Source organism: Triticum urartu, chromosome 2A, assembly GCF_056163025.1.
Source record: "Triticum urartu cultivar PI428250 chromosome 2A, HENAU_Tu73, whole genome shotgun sequence".
Classification (NCBI taxonomy): Eukaryota; Viridiplantae; Streptophyta; class Magnoliopsida; order Poales; family Poaceae; genus Triticum; species Triticum urartu.
The window spans coordinates 199,543,523-199,557,513 of NC_141874.1; the positions used below are offsets into that span (position 1 = coordinate 199,543,523).

Below are 13,991 nucleotides of genomic sequence, written 5' to 3' on the forward strand. Positions count from 1 at the left end.
GGGCCTTAAAAAATCAAAAACGTTTTGTCAATATTATTATCAGTATTCGATATTGGGTTATTCATTACATTACTATGCCTTCCTACTCATTGCAGGTTAGTTGTTACTAATTGCATATCGAATTTCACATGTATAGAAAAGATAGCTGATAACATACAAAAATATTGAGATCCACTTTACTTACAATGTAATTCGGTAACATATAGGATCAGATCTAATGCACAAAACACAAAAACATAGAACTCTTTATTATGCATTACAAATGATAGGTGGCACATGGATGCCCTTCTATGCTTAAGATTAATCATCTCATGAAAGCATGTCTGTTGTTATTATCCATTAATTAAATATATGACACATGTAGGATTTTGTTCCCTTATTCCAAGATTCTACAATCAGAATTCCCTAGCAAACTTTTACACATGAAATTTGGCACTTGAAACCGTACAGGTTACTACATATACCTCCTACCATTTACAAACCATGGAAACACAAAATATTTCAACACTTTCCCATCTACTATTCATAGCTTGGACATGCCCCATCTACTTTTCTTGGCTCAAAAGGACTGAGGCCCCTCCAACTGCACTCAACTTCTAGGATATCTCTTCTTTGAAGGCCATGAAAACAATCATCCGGTAAGATCGTTTGTGATCATAAATGGCATTTATAATTACTTGATATTTTCATATGCATTATCTAAATAGTAAAGTTTATAAATGCAGTACTTTAAAAGAACTAATGCTACTGGTATCCATAGCTAGAATACATAAATACAAATAATTAGAGGCATGAAACTCTAACATTAGATAGACCCATGTAAATTGCATACATGTAACCCTTACAAACTCCGTGTCTAATATATTTTGTAGTAGGCTTTTAACCTATTCAGCAAGTCAAACTCTGGGAATGAAATTATGTCTTGGGTCTCGCTTAACCTATTCAGCAAGCTACCATCGACCATATTGCAGTCCATATGAAAAAGAGACAAACATCATATTCTGCTGAAAAACAACAATGTGAAGTTTATGGATATATGATATTCTCATTGCCATTAATGTCACTAAATTTATTGATCCATAAAAACCATGTAAGTGCAAAAGAAAAAGAATCTGAGTTGAGGGGAACAAGGAAGGGTCAAACGAAAGAATGAATGGATCGCGCACATACCGTTCATAAGTTCTTCTCTGGATGGAAATGGAAACCAATATGTGCCGCTGCAGCATCCTTCTTGTCGGCTCCGAGGAACCCCATTTGGCCATTTCCTCCGGTACCGCCCGCAACATCTTCTATAACATCTCCGCTTCCACCACTGACATCTTCTCCGCCAGCTCATTCACGAAGCCCTATCCACCATGTTTCACTTCATATTACATTATTCTCATGTATCACACATACTACAATTCAACCATGCATATAGTCAGCGGGCAACAAGGTACAAATATGTTCTTCTTTCATCAGTTGTTATGTTTGTCTACCTCAGGCCTGTAGAAAATACGGTTTTGTTAGCCTGCACTACTACACTGATCTTTTGAAATGATAAATTTTAGAACTATGTCAAGAGTACTAAATTGTAGAAAAAAAGATGAACAACTTCAACTTTAGCTTCACAGAAATTTCCTCAATAAGTAGGAATAAAACAACGGATCTCAGCTACTTTTCATAAGCCATGAAAATATGTAGAAACTTTATTTCTTCAACCGAAATAACACAACGGTACATTGAAATGGAAAAAGAACCACATAAATTACCTTCCTCGTGTAGTAGAGAAAGACCATCAATGAATAGTCTCAATAAATCTTCTGGATGTTTCAGTCTTCGGACGTAATATTTAGTTCAGAGATGAAATCCCCGTGTAGGAAGGTATGTTGTGTACGCCGGCAATGTCGCCGGAGAGGCATGCCCCAGGAGTGGCACTGCAGATGCACACCTTCCGCCCCCGTCCCTCGCCACGCAACAGAGAAGCGCCACTGCAGCTCGCCCGCCACCGGCAGGGAACAACAAGGTGCGGCGCCGCAGACCATGCCTTGTACCCCCGTCCCTTGCCCTGCAAGGCAGCCCGTCATCAGGATCGACACCATCTTTAATGTAATCTTTTCCAATACAAACCGCATCTTTAAAATACAGCAACGCAACACATTTACAGACCAAAGTACTATAAAGTGATATTTTCAGATTAAAAGTTTGGCTTTGCTAATTTCAGTATGTACATAGAACAAAGCCTTTAACAGAAAAACATCAATGGATTTAAGATGGTGACAAGATTCTGGATAGTTGGCCTCACTGGATATAAGAGGAGTTCGGTTGTGCTCGATGCGGATATGATAGTAAGATAGCGAATAAATCACAATTTTATTTCAGGTATGAATTATTAGGAATTGGATGCCACCTTAGAATTAACATATTGCATTTATATTTGTAACATCTAATTGCAGGTTGGTCATCAAGTGGCTCAAGCTGTATGGTGTAGTTACAGATATACAAAGATCACGATAATGAGTAAACATACAGTCTGCATTTATTCTGAAAGCCATGCCTCTGGACATAACAAATTGAGTCTCGTGGAAAACATACCATAATGCTCGATAATCAGTATACATGAATTTTCATAGCTTTGAGTTCGTCTCCAGGATAAGCTTTGCCACGTCCAGTTCACATGTAAGCTGAGCAGCCCATCGACACGCCCAGAGTTCAGCAAATTCAGGGTCCATGGTGAAGGAGAAAAAATGGCATGTGCCCCCGCCTGGGAAAAATGTTATTAAAACCAATCAGTAGTTAAATGATTAGGATAGTGGTGGTACTGACCATGTGTGAGTGCATGTGTGTATGGATGATGTGCTTACTGTTATCCATATTTCTTTAAACTTCTATCAATACACAGAAATTCAAATACAAACCCATCAAAAAATCTGGAGTTCGTGGGCTATTCTCATTCCCTGCCGGTCGGTTTTTCACGGGGAGTACTAATGCACAGTTCCTAATATCTCAACGTTCCAACCTTGTAGACATGAACCTTATTGTTAACTTCTCCCCCAATTCCAAGTTAATTGAAATCCAAAGCAAAACAAAATTATGTACAATGCCTAGCTTTGCTACTTAAGACCTATATAGAATAGTAGACAAAATATTTGATTTAGAATAGTTCAGAATTACAAGATCTTACACAAAGTAAATATAATTCTTTGTGTAGTCAAACTATTTGATTCAAAATTACAAGATCTTAGCTAGGCATTTAATTACAGAACCAACCTGGTTGTGTTGACTATTACTCCCTCCGTACGAAAGTATAAGATATTTTTGCAGTTCAATTGAACTGAGAAAAACGTCTTATATTTTGGTACAGAGGAGTATATCTGATCACTTTTGCAACCAAGATCTTCCTGATATACTTTTGCAACCAAGATCTGCCAGATATAAGCAGGCACACTTTAAACCAGATTCGCACACCAAATGAAACAACCATTTCTCCCTTTTTCATTCTTCTAGAAATCCAGCAATGGAATTATGATATAAACTGCTCTGTTACCTTTAGATGTAGGGTCCTCCTTGAATTAACTACAAAAAACGACAAGAGAAAATAATTAGATTTTTAGTACGTGTCATCTCCAAACCTACATAAAGAATGAAAATTATTAATTGTACCCAAGAAAAATGTGTGAACATCCTGAATAGTAAACTAAGTAGTAATTAACTATAAATCTAACACCTGGAAGGGTCCTGTTATATAAAAAGTTGCACTCTTATAAAATGAGAACAGATGGGAGCGGGTTTCACATTACATATTTCAGTGGCACGATAATTGTGCAGCGAACTGAAACTCTAAGTAGGTAACTGGGCAAAGAGTGCATGAAATAAGAAAGGCACATGGCCTTCATTAGTATTCATTGCATATGCAAGATCCAACATTAGTCAAGTATTTGCATTACGAATTAGGAAGGGTGGTGAGAATCATGTTTATACCTACGCACAAACATGCTTGTAGAAAGATAATATCCCTATAATCGTGGTTATCTTTAGTTGAACAGAATGAACATGCATGTAAGCATTTAACAGGTAAGGTTAAATCACTATGTGTTCTCAGATTCCTCCATTCACTAAAGCATATCCAACGCATCATTACCATGAAACAGAAGGAAAGAAACACTAAACTTTACATCAAGCATGAAAATGAATAAAACCAGTGGGAGGGGGACGAATAAAAAATCGACGAAAAAAACCGACGAAACTGGGAGGTGGGATCGTTACTGCGGGGGAATTGGGAGGTGGGAGGCAGGACGAGAAAAAACCAGGGGAGGGGGACATATATTGTTTTCTCAGATGCTCCGACTAACTTAGGCTGTCGGCAGATTATCAGAAGTCTGTGAAGTATCATATCGTCAAACCTGGGTAAATATCTAACTATGGAGCTCCCACTTTTATAAACAAATGTGAAACTGCTGCAGTTCCCACTTACGTAACGAGGATCATAAGATAAATGTCCACAGGGGACGGGACAAGAGACACCAACCTTGGAAGGGCACCATTTTTCTGCAAGCGCAATGGATATCCAACCATTGCCACATCCCAGCTGTGCGACAATCTTATTCCTGAAAATGGAATCTGGATCTGGATGATGATTTATGCCCTCGTAGAGAGTGATGGACCTATCTCCGGGGCCGAAAATGCTAGGTATGTCCATCATTATTAGCTTCCTTCTTTGCTGGGATCCTAAAAGCATTCGATAAATTCTTATGCAACCAGAACCAAAATCACAAATATTGAAAGTTCACACATGAATAATGACACCTGACCTGAGATAGCGGACGGGACAAGAGATACCAACCTTGGAAGGGCACCATTTTTCTGCAAGCGCAATGGATATCCAACCATTGCCACATCCCAGCTGTGCGACGGTCTTATTCCTGAAAATGGAATCTGGATCTGGATGATGATTTATGCCCTCGTAGAGAGTGATGGACCTATCTCCGGGGCCGAAAATGCTAGGTATGTCCATCATTATTAGCTTCCTTCTTTGCTGGGATCCTAAAAGCATTCGATAAATTCTTATGCAACCAGAACCAAAATCACAAATATTGAAAGTTCACACATGAATAATGATGCTTAGAGGCCATGGAAACTATTGTGAAACAACAACCCGTACTACACACGCATGTAATAAAAAACTCCTCTAAATAAATCGCTTGATCAATGCCCTACTGTATTCTGATCTCATATGAATTTTCCTTGACCCTTTCTGATTATGGATTTTTAGAAGCTATCTCAGGTCAGGTGCTTAGGACAAGAAACCTCGAGCCTGCTTTTGGTTCACTTTGTCATCCGCGTTTTTTTACCTAGTAATAATAGATGTTTTTCCTTTGTTCCCTATTGAGAAATGCATATGCATAATGAATTCCATTAGAGGGCTGTTAGGAATCAGATGCCCTAAGAAAGTGATGCTCACAGAAAGTAAAATTTTGAAGCAAACCTAACAGCTGAACCGCGGCCGAGTAAAATATGTCAAGACATATTCCAAATTTACGCAAACCAATTTCAAAGTTCAGTAACAAACAAGTACTACTACCAATTGCAGACCAGGGTTTATACATATATGTGTAGTTTGCTAGCTATAATAATCTGAAAATTTAGTGCCTTGTAACAAAGCAGCCCTGCCCACCTCCTATCATTTAACACCCTTTATATTTCCCCCTCAAGCCATTAACTAAGCAGCTGGCCTAGCACGTAAAAGGCCATCAGACCAGAACTGCAATTCCCCCGATTGATCAATGGGTTCCAGAGTGAGCAACAATTTTTTTCTCTATAGCTCGAGCATACGCACATGGCTGGGTACCCCTCAAAAGAAAAATGTGCGTGTCTAGTGGAGTTTTTTATTTTACTCCTTACACCCCAATTCAGGATCCTACATATGCCGCTGCCTCCATAGAGCAGAGGGAAACATCGGCAATAAGCCAATATCCCCAGCTGAAGCAGAACCAACCAGATAGATCAAAGTCTTGTGCAATACTGAAGAAACCCTTTGCCCCTTCGCTCTTTCAGGAGAACACCAAAAACGGAAGAGATGCCACAGTAGATGTGGATTTTCTACCAAAACTAATGTACAGAAACATAAAACATTCCAATAAAAAAGGGACTACAACATTAACCAACCGACTTATCACCTAAAATAGTCTACCCTTTCCTAGTGTGGCCAAAAGATTTAAATACACCCGCAAAGTAGCCGCTGAGCTACAAAGTTCAGACTATTCAAACCGAAAGAAAGTGTATGCTATTTGTTGAACCAATTACAAATTTACAAGCTCTTTCAGTGAGGTGGAATGACAAATCAGAACATAAGAAAAGTCTACGACTGTACTACCTCATAAAATACATCTTTTATTATTGGGAAAGGACTATTGTCTTTAAATCTGAGTTCATTAAATAGAAATCTGAGTACTTAATAAGATGGCAGAAATGTATCTAGCCTATAATAGACACGAGGGGTAAAATAACATTTGAAAACCTCAGCCCATTGGCCCACAGGTTATGTGCTATGCCCTCCAATAGGTAGAAACAGATAATTACATGACGAGTTAAGTTAAACTATAAATGACACAATTTATGAACAAAACAAGATGACTTCTGATTGAAAATATGTAAACTGGACAAATTGATTTTACAATTTGAGAGTTTAGCTATGCCCAGAACAAATAAATACGGGAACAATATCAAACTGAATACACTATGCTTTTGCCCTGCATTAGGAAACTTAATCTGTTTAAATTCAGCTAATGTAATTTATTACAAATGAAACTTGACACACATGCATGTACCATATGGCTACGAATAACAGTGACTTTTCTAAAAGAAAGAGCAGGGAATTAAAATAACCATACACCCTTTTTTCGGGAGATAACCATAGACCTTAGTTTGCTCTGGTTTCACCGAACCCCGTCCTTTGACTGCAAGAAAGTAGGAATAAGCGGGAGGCCCTGCACCTGTTCAACAGGCAAAGAGGCCTCACCTCTCATCACATCCCACAGTGAACAGCCATGGGACAACTTGTGGACATACAGGTCGCCGACCTTGACCTTCAACCCTGCAACACAAGAACACCAATCAGGGTGAGTGAGGACGAGGATGGCAGGTCAGGGACGGGAAGGAGAAGAGGGCAAGGATGGCCACCAGCACCTTCAGTTATTGAAATCACGAGATAGATGCGTTGGGAGGAGTAGAGAGGCGAACCAGAAGTGAAGCGGCAGAGATGACCTTGTGCGGCTTACAAATCTTGAGCTATAAATGGCATGGCGATGCAGCCGTCAGCCCCTTTTCAGTGCTCGGCCGAAGAAAACGGCTGTGTCACGTTGCAGGCGCCCTGATCTACATGATCAATGCAGTGACGGCGTCCAGGTTATGTCGACGTGCCTACACGGTCGAGGGAGGCGACACAGGAGGAAGGGGAGGCATCGTCGGGCAGTGGGGAGGATGGGGGGCCGACCTTGTAGAACGACGTCGTGGATGCGGAGGTTGAAGGCGTGGAAGCATTCCTCCTGCCCGGCGGCGGGGTCGTCGGCGAGGCGGCGACGGATGGCGCCTTGCCCCGGCGCGCGTGGCGGGGGCCTGGAGGCGCTCGAGCACGGCCCTGGCTGCGCCGTAAGCGTCGTCGCCAGACACCGCGCACGACGCCAGGAAGGCCTCCACGCCGCCGTTCCTGCTGCTGACGTCCTCGCGCGCCTCCATCCCCGGCTAGGTGGGGATCGATTGTTCGGGCGGCGGCGGAGGAGGAGGAGCCCGGACGCGAGGGAAGATTGTGGCTACGAAGAAAAGATGAGGAATCGGCGGCGCCGGCGGCAAGGAAGGCTGGCGGCGACCGGTTATGGGGGCGAGAGGTGGCCGGCGATGGGGGAGGGAGGCAGCCAACGCACTGGCGGCGGCGGATGCTAGTGCAGGAGGGAGGGTGAGATGCGTGAATCGGGGAAGCAGGGGCGGCGGCGGCGGAGGAGCAAGAGATGGGGGCAGCGCCGCATCGGGAGGAGAGGGAAAGAGAGCGGTCGCACGAGGGGTGGATCGAGCGGAGGGTTTTTCCTTCGCAGATTTTTTTAGGACGAAAAAAAATCAGTGGAGGTAGGACGAAAATTGACCAGCGGAGACAACCAACTGCTCCATTAGAAGTAAGATTAGTAAAACAACTACGATATGGGGTAGCCTATCAGCGAGTTTCTTCCTCCCCTCCGGCTGTTTGTCCCTTTAACCAAAATCGACTGACCCGAATTCGAAATGTAGTCGACTGACATGTAACTATTGTGTGTGAAAACACATCTAAACTTATGTTCCTACATCAATGAAAAATGTTCATTTTTTCAAAAATTAAAATTATATAACTCACATGACATGAGGAAATTTCTATTATTATTCTTTCCCCTTTTACCAAAAACAAAAACATAACTTGAGATAACTGCGATTACACAAGAAGCTCATTCAGCTAGAGCTCTTACAACACTAATGAATTGTTGAACAAAAAATCAACGGTAAACTAGCTCAGGTAGCTAGCCCCATCACCCAGCAGGTAGTGATCGATCGACCGAATTCTGAACGACCTGCTTCAATAGAACGACACCAGCTAAACCCGCCGGCTTGGCAGAGAAACGGCACCGCCGATCGACCAATGTCCCAGCTGGAAGTACAGCAGGTTGCCAGCGAGCGCCGCCTGGACGGCGACATACACCGCCGCAATGGCAGCGAACGCGGCCACAAACATGGCGAAGAGGACATAGGGCCTCTTGCCCCAGCGCCCAATAACCCCGAGCGCGAACGGGTAGAACATGAGCAGGATCCACACGTTGAACATGAGCCCGCTGGCCGCCTCGACGACCTGCCCGGCCGACCAGCCCCAGGTGATCGCCTTCCCCACCGCCGCCCCGATGGCAACCACATTCACGGCGATCACCACCAGTGTGGGTATCAGCAGCGGCGCCCACTGCACGTTGTACAGCTCGGCGAACCTCTCCCTCGCGCCGGTGGCCAGCTGCTTCGCCGTCATCTTGAAGGACATGCCTTTAAGGCCGAGGGACCTGAGCACGACGTGCAGCACCGCCGTCGGGTACACGCCCGTCGCGCAGATCATGTAGAACTGCTCGTTGCGGAACCAGTCGAGCAACGTGAGCCCCGCCCACACGATCTCCACCATGCCGATCACCTCGTTCGAGACGATGATGACGAGCACGTACATCACGTACGTCGGGTAGGGCTTCTGGATGTAGAACCGGCCGTTGAAGACCCACATCAGCGGCAAGAGGTGGTAGCAGACGACGAAGAGCGCCGAGAGCGGGTAGAAGGTCATGTTGGTGTAGGCGACGCGCTGCATGGGGTGGAGCCGACGGCCGGCGAGGAGCGGGCAGAAGCGGGAGAAGAACACCTCCAATGAGCCCCCCGACCAGCGCAGGATCTGGTACATGCGCTCCGTCATGTTGATCGGGGCCGTGCCGCAGAACCCGGGGGGCTCCATGTCGCAGTACATGGACCGCCACCCCGTCCGATGCAGCCGGAAGCCGGTCACCGCGTCCTCGGTCGCCATGTCGTACACCCACCCGACGCCATCGCCCCACTCCGTCCCGTCCTCGTACGCGCACGTCATGACGTCGGCGAGCTCCGTCGTTGCCGGCTCGTCAAGCGACACCGGCGACATGACGGACCGTTCCTGGTTCGCGGCCACCGGTATGGAGTTGATGAACGTCATCGACTTGCCGAATTTGTTGGGGTTCTCTAGCACCTTGACGTCGTCCGGGCGCCAGCGAGGCGGGTCGGCGCCGTAGAGCGCGACGCGGCGGAACATGCTGCCGGTGCCGACGTAGGAGGGCCCCTGGATGCCGTTCATGCCAAGCATGGTGGCGTCGAAGAACATGCGGTTGTGGTTGGCGTAGCGGTCCGTGGGGTCGACGTCGTCGAAGCGCTGCGGGAACTGGACGAAGGCGACGTTGTCGCCGTCGCGCCGGTCCATCATGAAGCACATGGCGGCGCGGAAGGCCTGGGAGTTGTTGATGTAGTGGTCGCAGTCGAAGTTGATGATGAAGGGCGCGTTGGAGAGCAGGGCGGAGACGCGCAGCTGCACGTTCAGCGCACCCGCCTTCTTCTGGTGGTCATAGCCCGGGCGCTTCTCCCGGGACACGTACACCAGCATCGGCAGCCGCACGTCGACGGCGCTGAAATCCAGAGGATTGTCGTCGGAGCTTGCCGGCGCGCCGAGCTGAGGCTCGCCGCTTGGCTGGGACAACATAACCTGTTGAACAATCATGTCAGCTGCAAGAAAATCATCACATTTGGTTTGTTCCCCCATTCAAATTTGTATTGTACCTGGATAATTCCAGCGTGATCGCCTTTCCGGTGACCCTCAGCCGGCTCAGTCCATGTGCCAGGCCACTGTGTCCCGTCCGCCATCCAAGTCGCCTTCGCTCCTCCTCCGCCTTTGGCATCTTCACGGCCGTGCGCCTCTGACCGTTGCGGGATGACAGTGAACAGTGCGTCCAGGCGCGTCTTGAACTCCTCATACTCCCTCCGCAAACGCCTATGGTCATCGAGGAACTCCTCGGGCAGATTCCCCTTGTACGGGCGGACCTTCATCCCGAAGTAGCTCTCCGGCGCCCTTGGTTCGACGTGATGCTTCCGGCAGAACGGAACCCACAGCGCGGCGAACTTGGCGGTCTCGACCAGCCCGTCGTAGTGGAGCAGCGATCCGCCGTCGTCCGAGAGGTACGTGGCGTACTTGTCGACCGGGTAGTCGGTGGCGAGGATGGAGAGGATGGAGTTCATGGTGTGGAGCATGGGCTCCTCCACGGGGTCGACGGTGCTGATGAACACGTCCAGGACGGGGAGGTTGGAGCCGCCGTCGGGCAGGTCGAACTGCTGTCTCAGGAGGGGGATCGTGGGGATGCATATGGTGGGGTTGAGCTTCGGGACCTGGTTTAGCCACCAGCTCAGGCCGAACCAGAAATCTCCGACGACCGAGATCCACCACAGCCACATTGCGTCGGAATCTGGGTGCTGCACACGCCATGCGAAAAACACGATGACCGCCGTAAGTCTAGCCAAGTTCAAGAACCTGAAAGCTCAAAACAAAAAAAGTTCAAGAACTTGTCACGTAGGAGTATAAATACAAAACGGATATTAGGATCTGCTAAAATTTTCTACTTAAAAAAAAAAATAAATGTGCACATGCATGCTACTCTCTCTGTTCCGGTCCTAAAAATTTATCTTTATACAGATTTCAACAAGTGACTACATACGAAGCAAAATGAGTGAATATACACTCTAAAATATGTCTATATACATCTATATACATCCGTATATAGTAGTCCATTTGAAATCTTTAAAAAGACAAATATTTAAGAACGGAGGGAGTATATTTTTAAAAAAAAATATAACTACTCCCTCCAATCCATATTACTTATTACTCAAACGGATGTATCTAGCATTCGGAGCAGCAAGTTATTAAAATATATTGACTGTCTGCATCAGTTTACACTTTTGTAGCAACTGACTATCATTATTTTTTAAAAAAAAACTTTAATATATTCATCAACTGTCAAGGTAATACACAGAAAATCAAAAGTAAAAATTACATACAAGCCAGTAGACCATCTACCTCCCTGAGCTACCACACCCCCGCCCCTGAGCATTCCAATACGCCACTACAAGCTCCCCGTTGCCGAGCACCGCCACCTCATCGAGCCGTCTTGGCCATTGACCTCGAGTTCGTGGCAGTCACGCCACCGAAGTACCACGACATGAGCTTCGACCATGGGACAAATGGGTGGCGGAGATTCGTAACCCGGACGCATATGCGAAAGTGTGGCTTGGCACATTCGCCACGGCGGAGGAGGTAGCGCACGCCTATGGCGCCGCTGCGTTCCGCTTCTTTGGGAGTTGGGTGAAGCACAACTTACCGCCGATGCCCCCTCGACAACCATCATCATGCCTTCTATTTGGGTCACCTCCTGAGCCAAGGAGAAGGAGCATCGTGCAGCCAAGGCAGAGCCCACGGACGAGCGCGCATATGTCCCCTTCGTGGCCGCGCTCCTCAAGGAGTACCCACAGATCCTCGTCGAGAACCACATGTTCTTCTAGTCCATGGAGGACATGAGCATGATCGAACGCGATCGTCGCGAGATTGCCTGCCTCGAGGCGGAGCGTGAGGAGATGTTCGATGAGCTCGCCAAGGAGGACGATGAGATGTCGTGGAGTTGTCCCATCGCGAACGACCATGGGGCTGGCCCCTCGACTAGGGGTGGGGTGGGGTGATAATAGACTGTTTAATTATGCTATGCATGATGCTAATGGTACCATTGTTTAATTATGCAATGAATTTTTTTTGCTGGAAACGCAATGCAATGAAATGGAATTACGTACAAAAAATTATTCGAAAAATGGACCTGATGGACAAAATTTTATTTGCCCAAAAAAATGAACAATAAGATGGGGACTTTTCTTCTCAACCCACCCAAGATATTTTTTTGCTTTCATAACAACTCATATACCGATGCAAAAAGGAAACAGACTGTAGAGCGTAACATTACCTGTAGGTGTTCACAAGGAAGCCCCTTACTTTGAACGTGCGGTACAAGAGCGGCCGGCCGTCCTCGCCGCCGCACTCCCGCGACGCCGCCATCTCCTTCTCGTCGGCGGGCACCCAGTGCTTCGCCTTGGCCCCGAACACATGCTTGGCCCCGTCGCTGTCGTCGTTGGTCGCAAGCAGCGGTTCGGCGAGGCCCGCATTGCCGCCACGACCACCGCCTGTCGCCGGCGAAACCATTGGCTGGCACTGCCTATCTACTCGAGGAAGCTTCTATGCGTGAAAGCTCGAGGAAGCACAGTGTGTGTGTGTTGGCGCACGACGGCTATGCGAGGTGCGACCGCTATATAGAGACATTGTACGAGGTGAAACTAAGCCCATGCCAGCCAGTGGCCACCGACACAGGGTACGCAGTGCCTAAGCTTCGCCATGCCCTGGGAGCTGGGAGGGGAGCCTAGGGGGAGACGAGAGTCGCGTGAAACTCATGAGGGGTACTGGCTGGCCGGGCCACTGGACCAATGCAGCGGGAGCCGTACGCGTGGCTAATCGACGCCATTCCCTGCTAGGAAACAACCTCGATTGAGGAAAACGTGAGCTACGGGACAAACGCCGTGTACGCATCTGACCAAGACGCTTGCTTTTGGACAGCAAGGTGTGGGGGTATTGACGTCTTGTTTGCACTTCTGTTTTAACCCGAAATAGGAAGGGAAACGTTTGGAGACGCGCGCCGGCCGAACCTTTCGGCCGGTCGCCCGCTCACGCGCACACCTGCTTCGTGGGGGTCCCACAAGAGATGAGCTAGCCCGACTTATCCTTCTCCTGTCCATTTACTTTTTCCCAGCGACACATGCATCTTCCCCGCTGCCGTCCACCCCCGTCTACCCCTACCCCGCCGCAGCCCAATTTCGCCGGTGAGGTTGTGGTCCACCCCACGGCCGGCGACTTGTGGCGTTGGAGACGACATGCACGGGGTCGGGGGGGGGGGGGGTGCATCTGGTATCCACTGGTGCCGGAGACGAAGAGCCAGGGGCGCCGTACCAAGCCGTGCCGACGAGTCTCCATGGATGACCACGGTGAAGGTTGCGATGCCAGCGAGCGGATAACGATGTTGGAACTAGCATTTTGTTTTGCTTCAACCGGCCAAATCCAAAGCTGGAACCACTATTCTTTTTTGCTGCAACCAATAAGCGAGTTGGAAACACAACTGATTTTTGCTACAACTAGATCATTTTTTTGCTACAACCAGTGGCGCTATTTGCTACAATCTTCGGCGTGTAGTTTTGTGGCCCATGACAACAAATAACTGCAACCGAGAGATGAGGAAAGTTGCAATCCACACTGTGAAAAGCTACGACCGGCAACAAAAACAGCTACTACTGTCAGAGTAATGTGCTGCAACCAACGACAGCGAACTTGTGGCTGGCGACGGCAGATGCAAAAAAGCTTCAAACGG

General features: G+C 47.3%; 2 protein-coding genes across 9 annotated transcripts; both read right to left on the minus strand.

Moving 5' to 3' along the window:
- Positions 1 to 294: 294 nt before the first annotated feature.
- Positions 295 to 8,018, minus strand: LOC125536674 (uncharacterized). Of its 8 annotated transcripts, none has more exons than XR_015616093.1 (9): positions 7,219 to 8,018; positions 4,823 to 7,072; positions 4,508 to 4,707; positions 3,527 to 3,555; positions 3,250 to 3,404; positions 2,575 to 2,743; positions 1,752 to 2,047; positions 1,171 to 1,346; positions 295 to 610 (listed from the first exon to the last, which is right to left on the minus strand). XR_015616093.1 is itself a non-coding variant. In XM_087543605.1 (9 exons), the coding sequence occupies exons 4-7, from the start codon at positions 4,560 to 4,562 to the stop codon at positions 1,812 to 1,814; spliced, it is 489 nt and encodes a 162-aa protein (XP_087399731.1). In that variant the 5' UTR covers positions 4,563 to 4,707; positions 4,823 to 7,072; positions 7,219 to 7,353; positions 7,472 to 8,018; the 3' UTR covers positions 295 to 610; positions 1,171 to 1,346; positions 1,752 to 1,811. The 8 variants fall into 8 exon arrangements, 7 of the variants coding, with proteins under 7 accessions (XP_087399731.1, XP_087399735.1, XP_087399738.1 ...); XM_087543605.1 differs by lacking the exon at positions 3,250 to 3,404 and having other exon boundaries at positions 7,219 to 7,353; positions 7,472 to 8,018; XM_087543609.1 differs by lacking the exon at positions 3,250 to 3,404 and having other exon boundaries at positions 4,823 to 5,022; positions 6,898 to 7,072.
- Positions 8,019 to 8,334: 316 nt separating this feature from the next.
- Positions 8,335 to 13,037, minus strand: LOC125536675 (putative mixed-linked glucan synthase 8). The gene is made up of 3 exons (XM_048699923.2): positions 12,543 to 13,037; positions 10,324 to 11,068; positions 8,335 to 10,249 (listed from the first exon to the last, which is right to left on the minus strand). The coding sequence occupies exons 1-3, from the start codon at positions 12,776 to 12,778 to the stop codon at positions 8,594 to 8,596; spliced, it is 2,637 nt and encodes an 878-aa protein (XP_048555880.2). The 5' UTR covers positions 12,779 to 13,037; the 3' UTR covers positions 8,335 to 8,593.
- Positions 13,038 to 13,991: the final 954 nt, after the last annotated feature.

Excerpts from the sequence above, each read along its gene's own strand:
- LOC125536674 (XM_087543605.1), bottom strand. The coding sequence starts at position 4,562 with ATGTGGCAATGGTTGGATATCCATTGCGCTTGCAGAAAAATGGTGCCC. Across the intron at positions 2,744-3,526 it reads GGAGGACCCTACATCTAAAG|GCGGGGGCACATGCCATTTT; the intron begins GTAACAGAGCAG and ends CATTTTTCCCAG. Across the intron at positions 2,048-2,574 it reads ACTGATTATCGAGCATTATG|GGCAAGGGACGGGGGTACAA; the intron begins GTATGTTTTCCA and ends GCTGCCTTGCAG.
- LOC125536675 (XM_048699923.2), bottom strand. The coding sequence starts at position 12,778 with ATGGTTTCGCCGGCGACAGGCGGTGGTCGTGGCGGCAATGCGGGCCTC. Across the intron at positions 11,069-12,542 it reads TTCCTTGTGAACACCTACAG|GTTCTTGAACTTGGCTAGAC; the intron begins GTAATGTTACGC and ends TTGAGCTTTCAG. Across the intron at positions 10,250-10,323 it reads ATCACGCTGGAATTATCCAG|GTTATGTTGTCCCAGCCAAG; the intron begins GTACAATACAAA and ends ATTGTTCAACAG.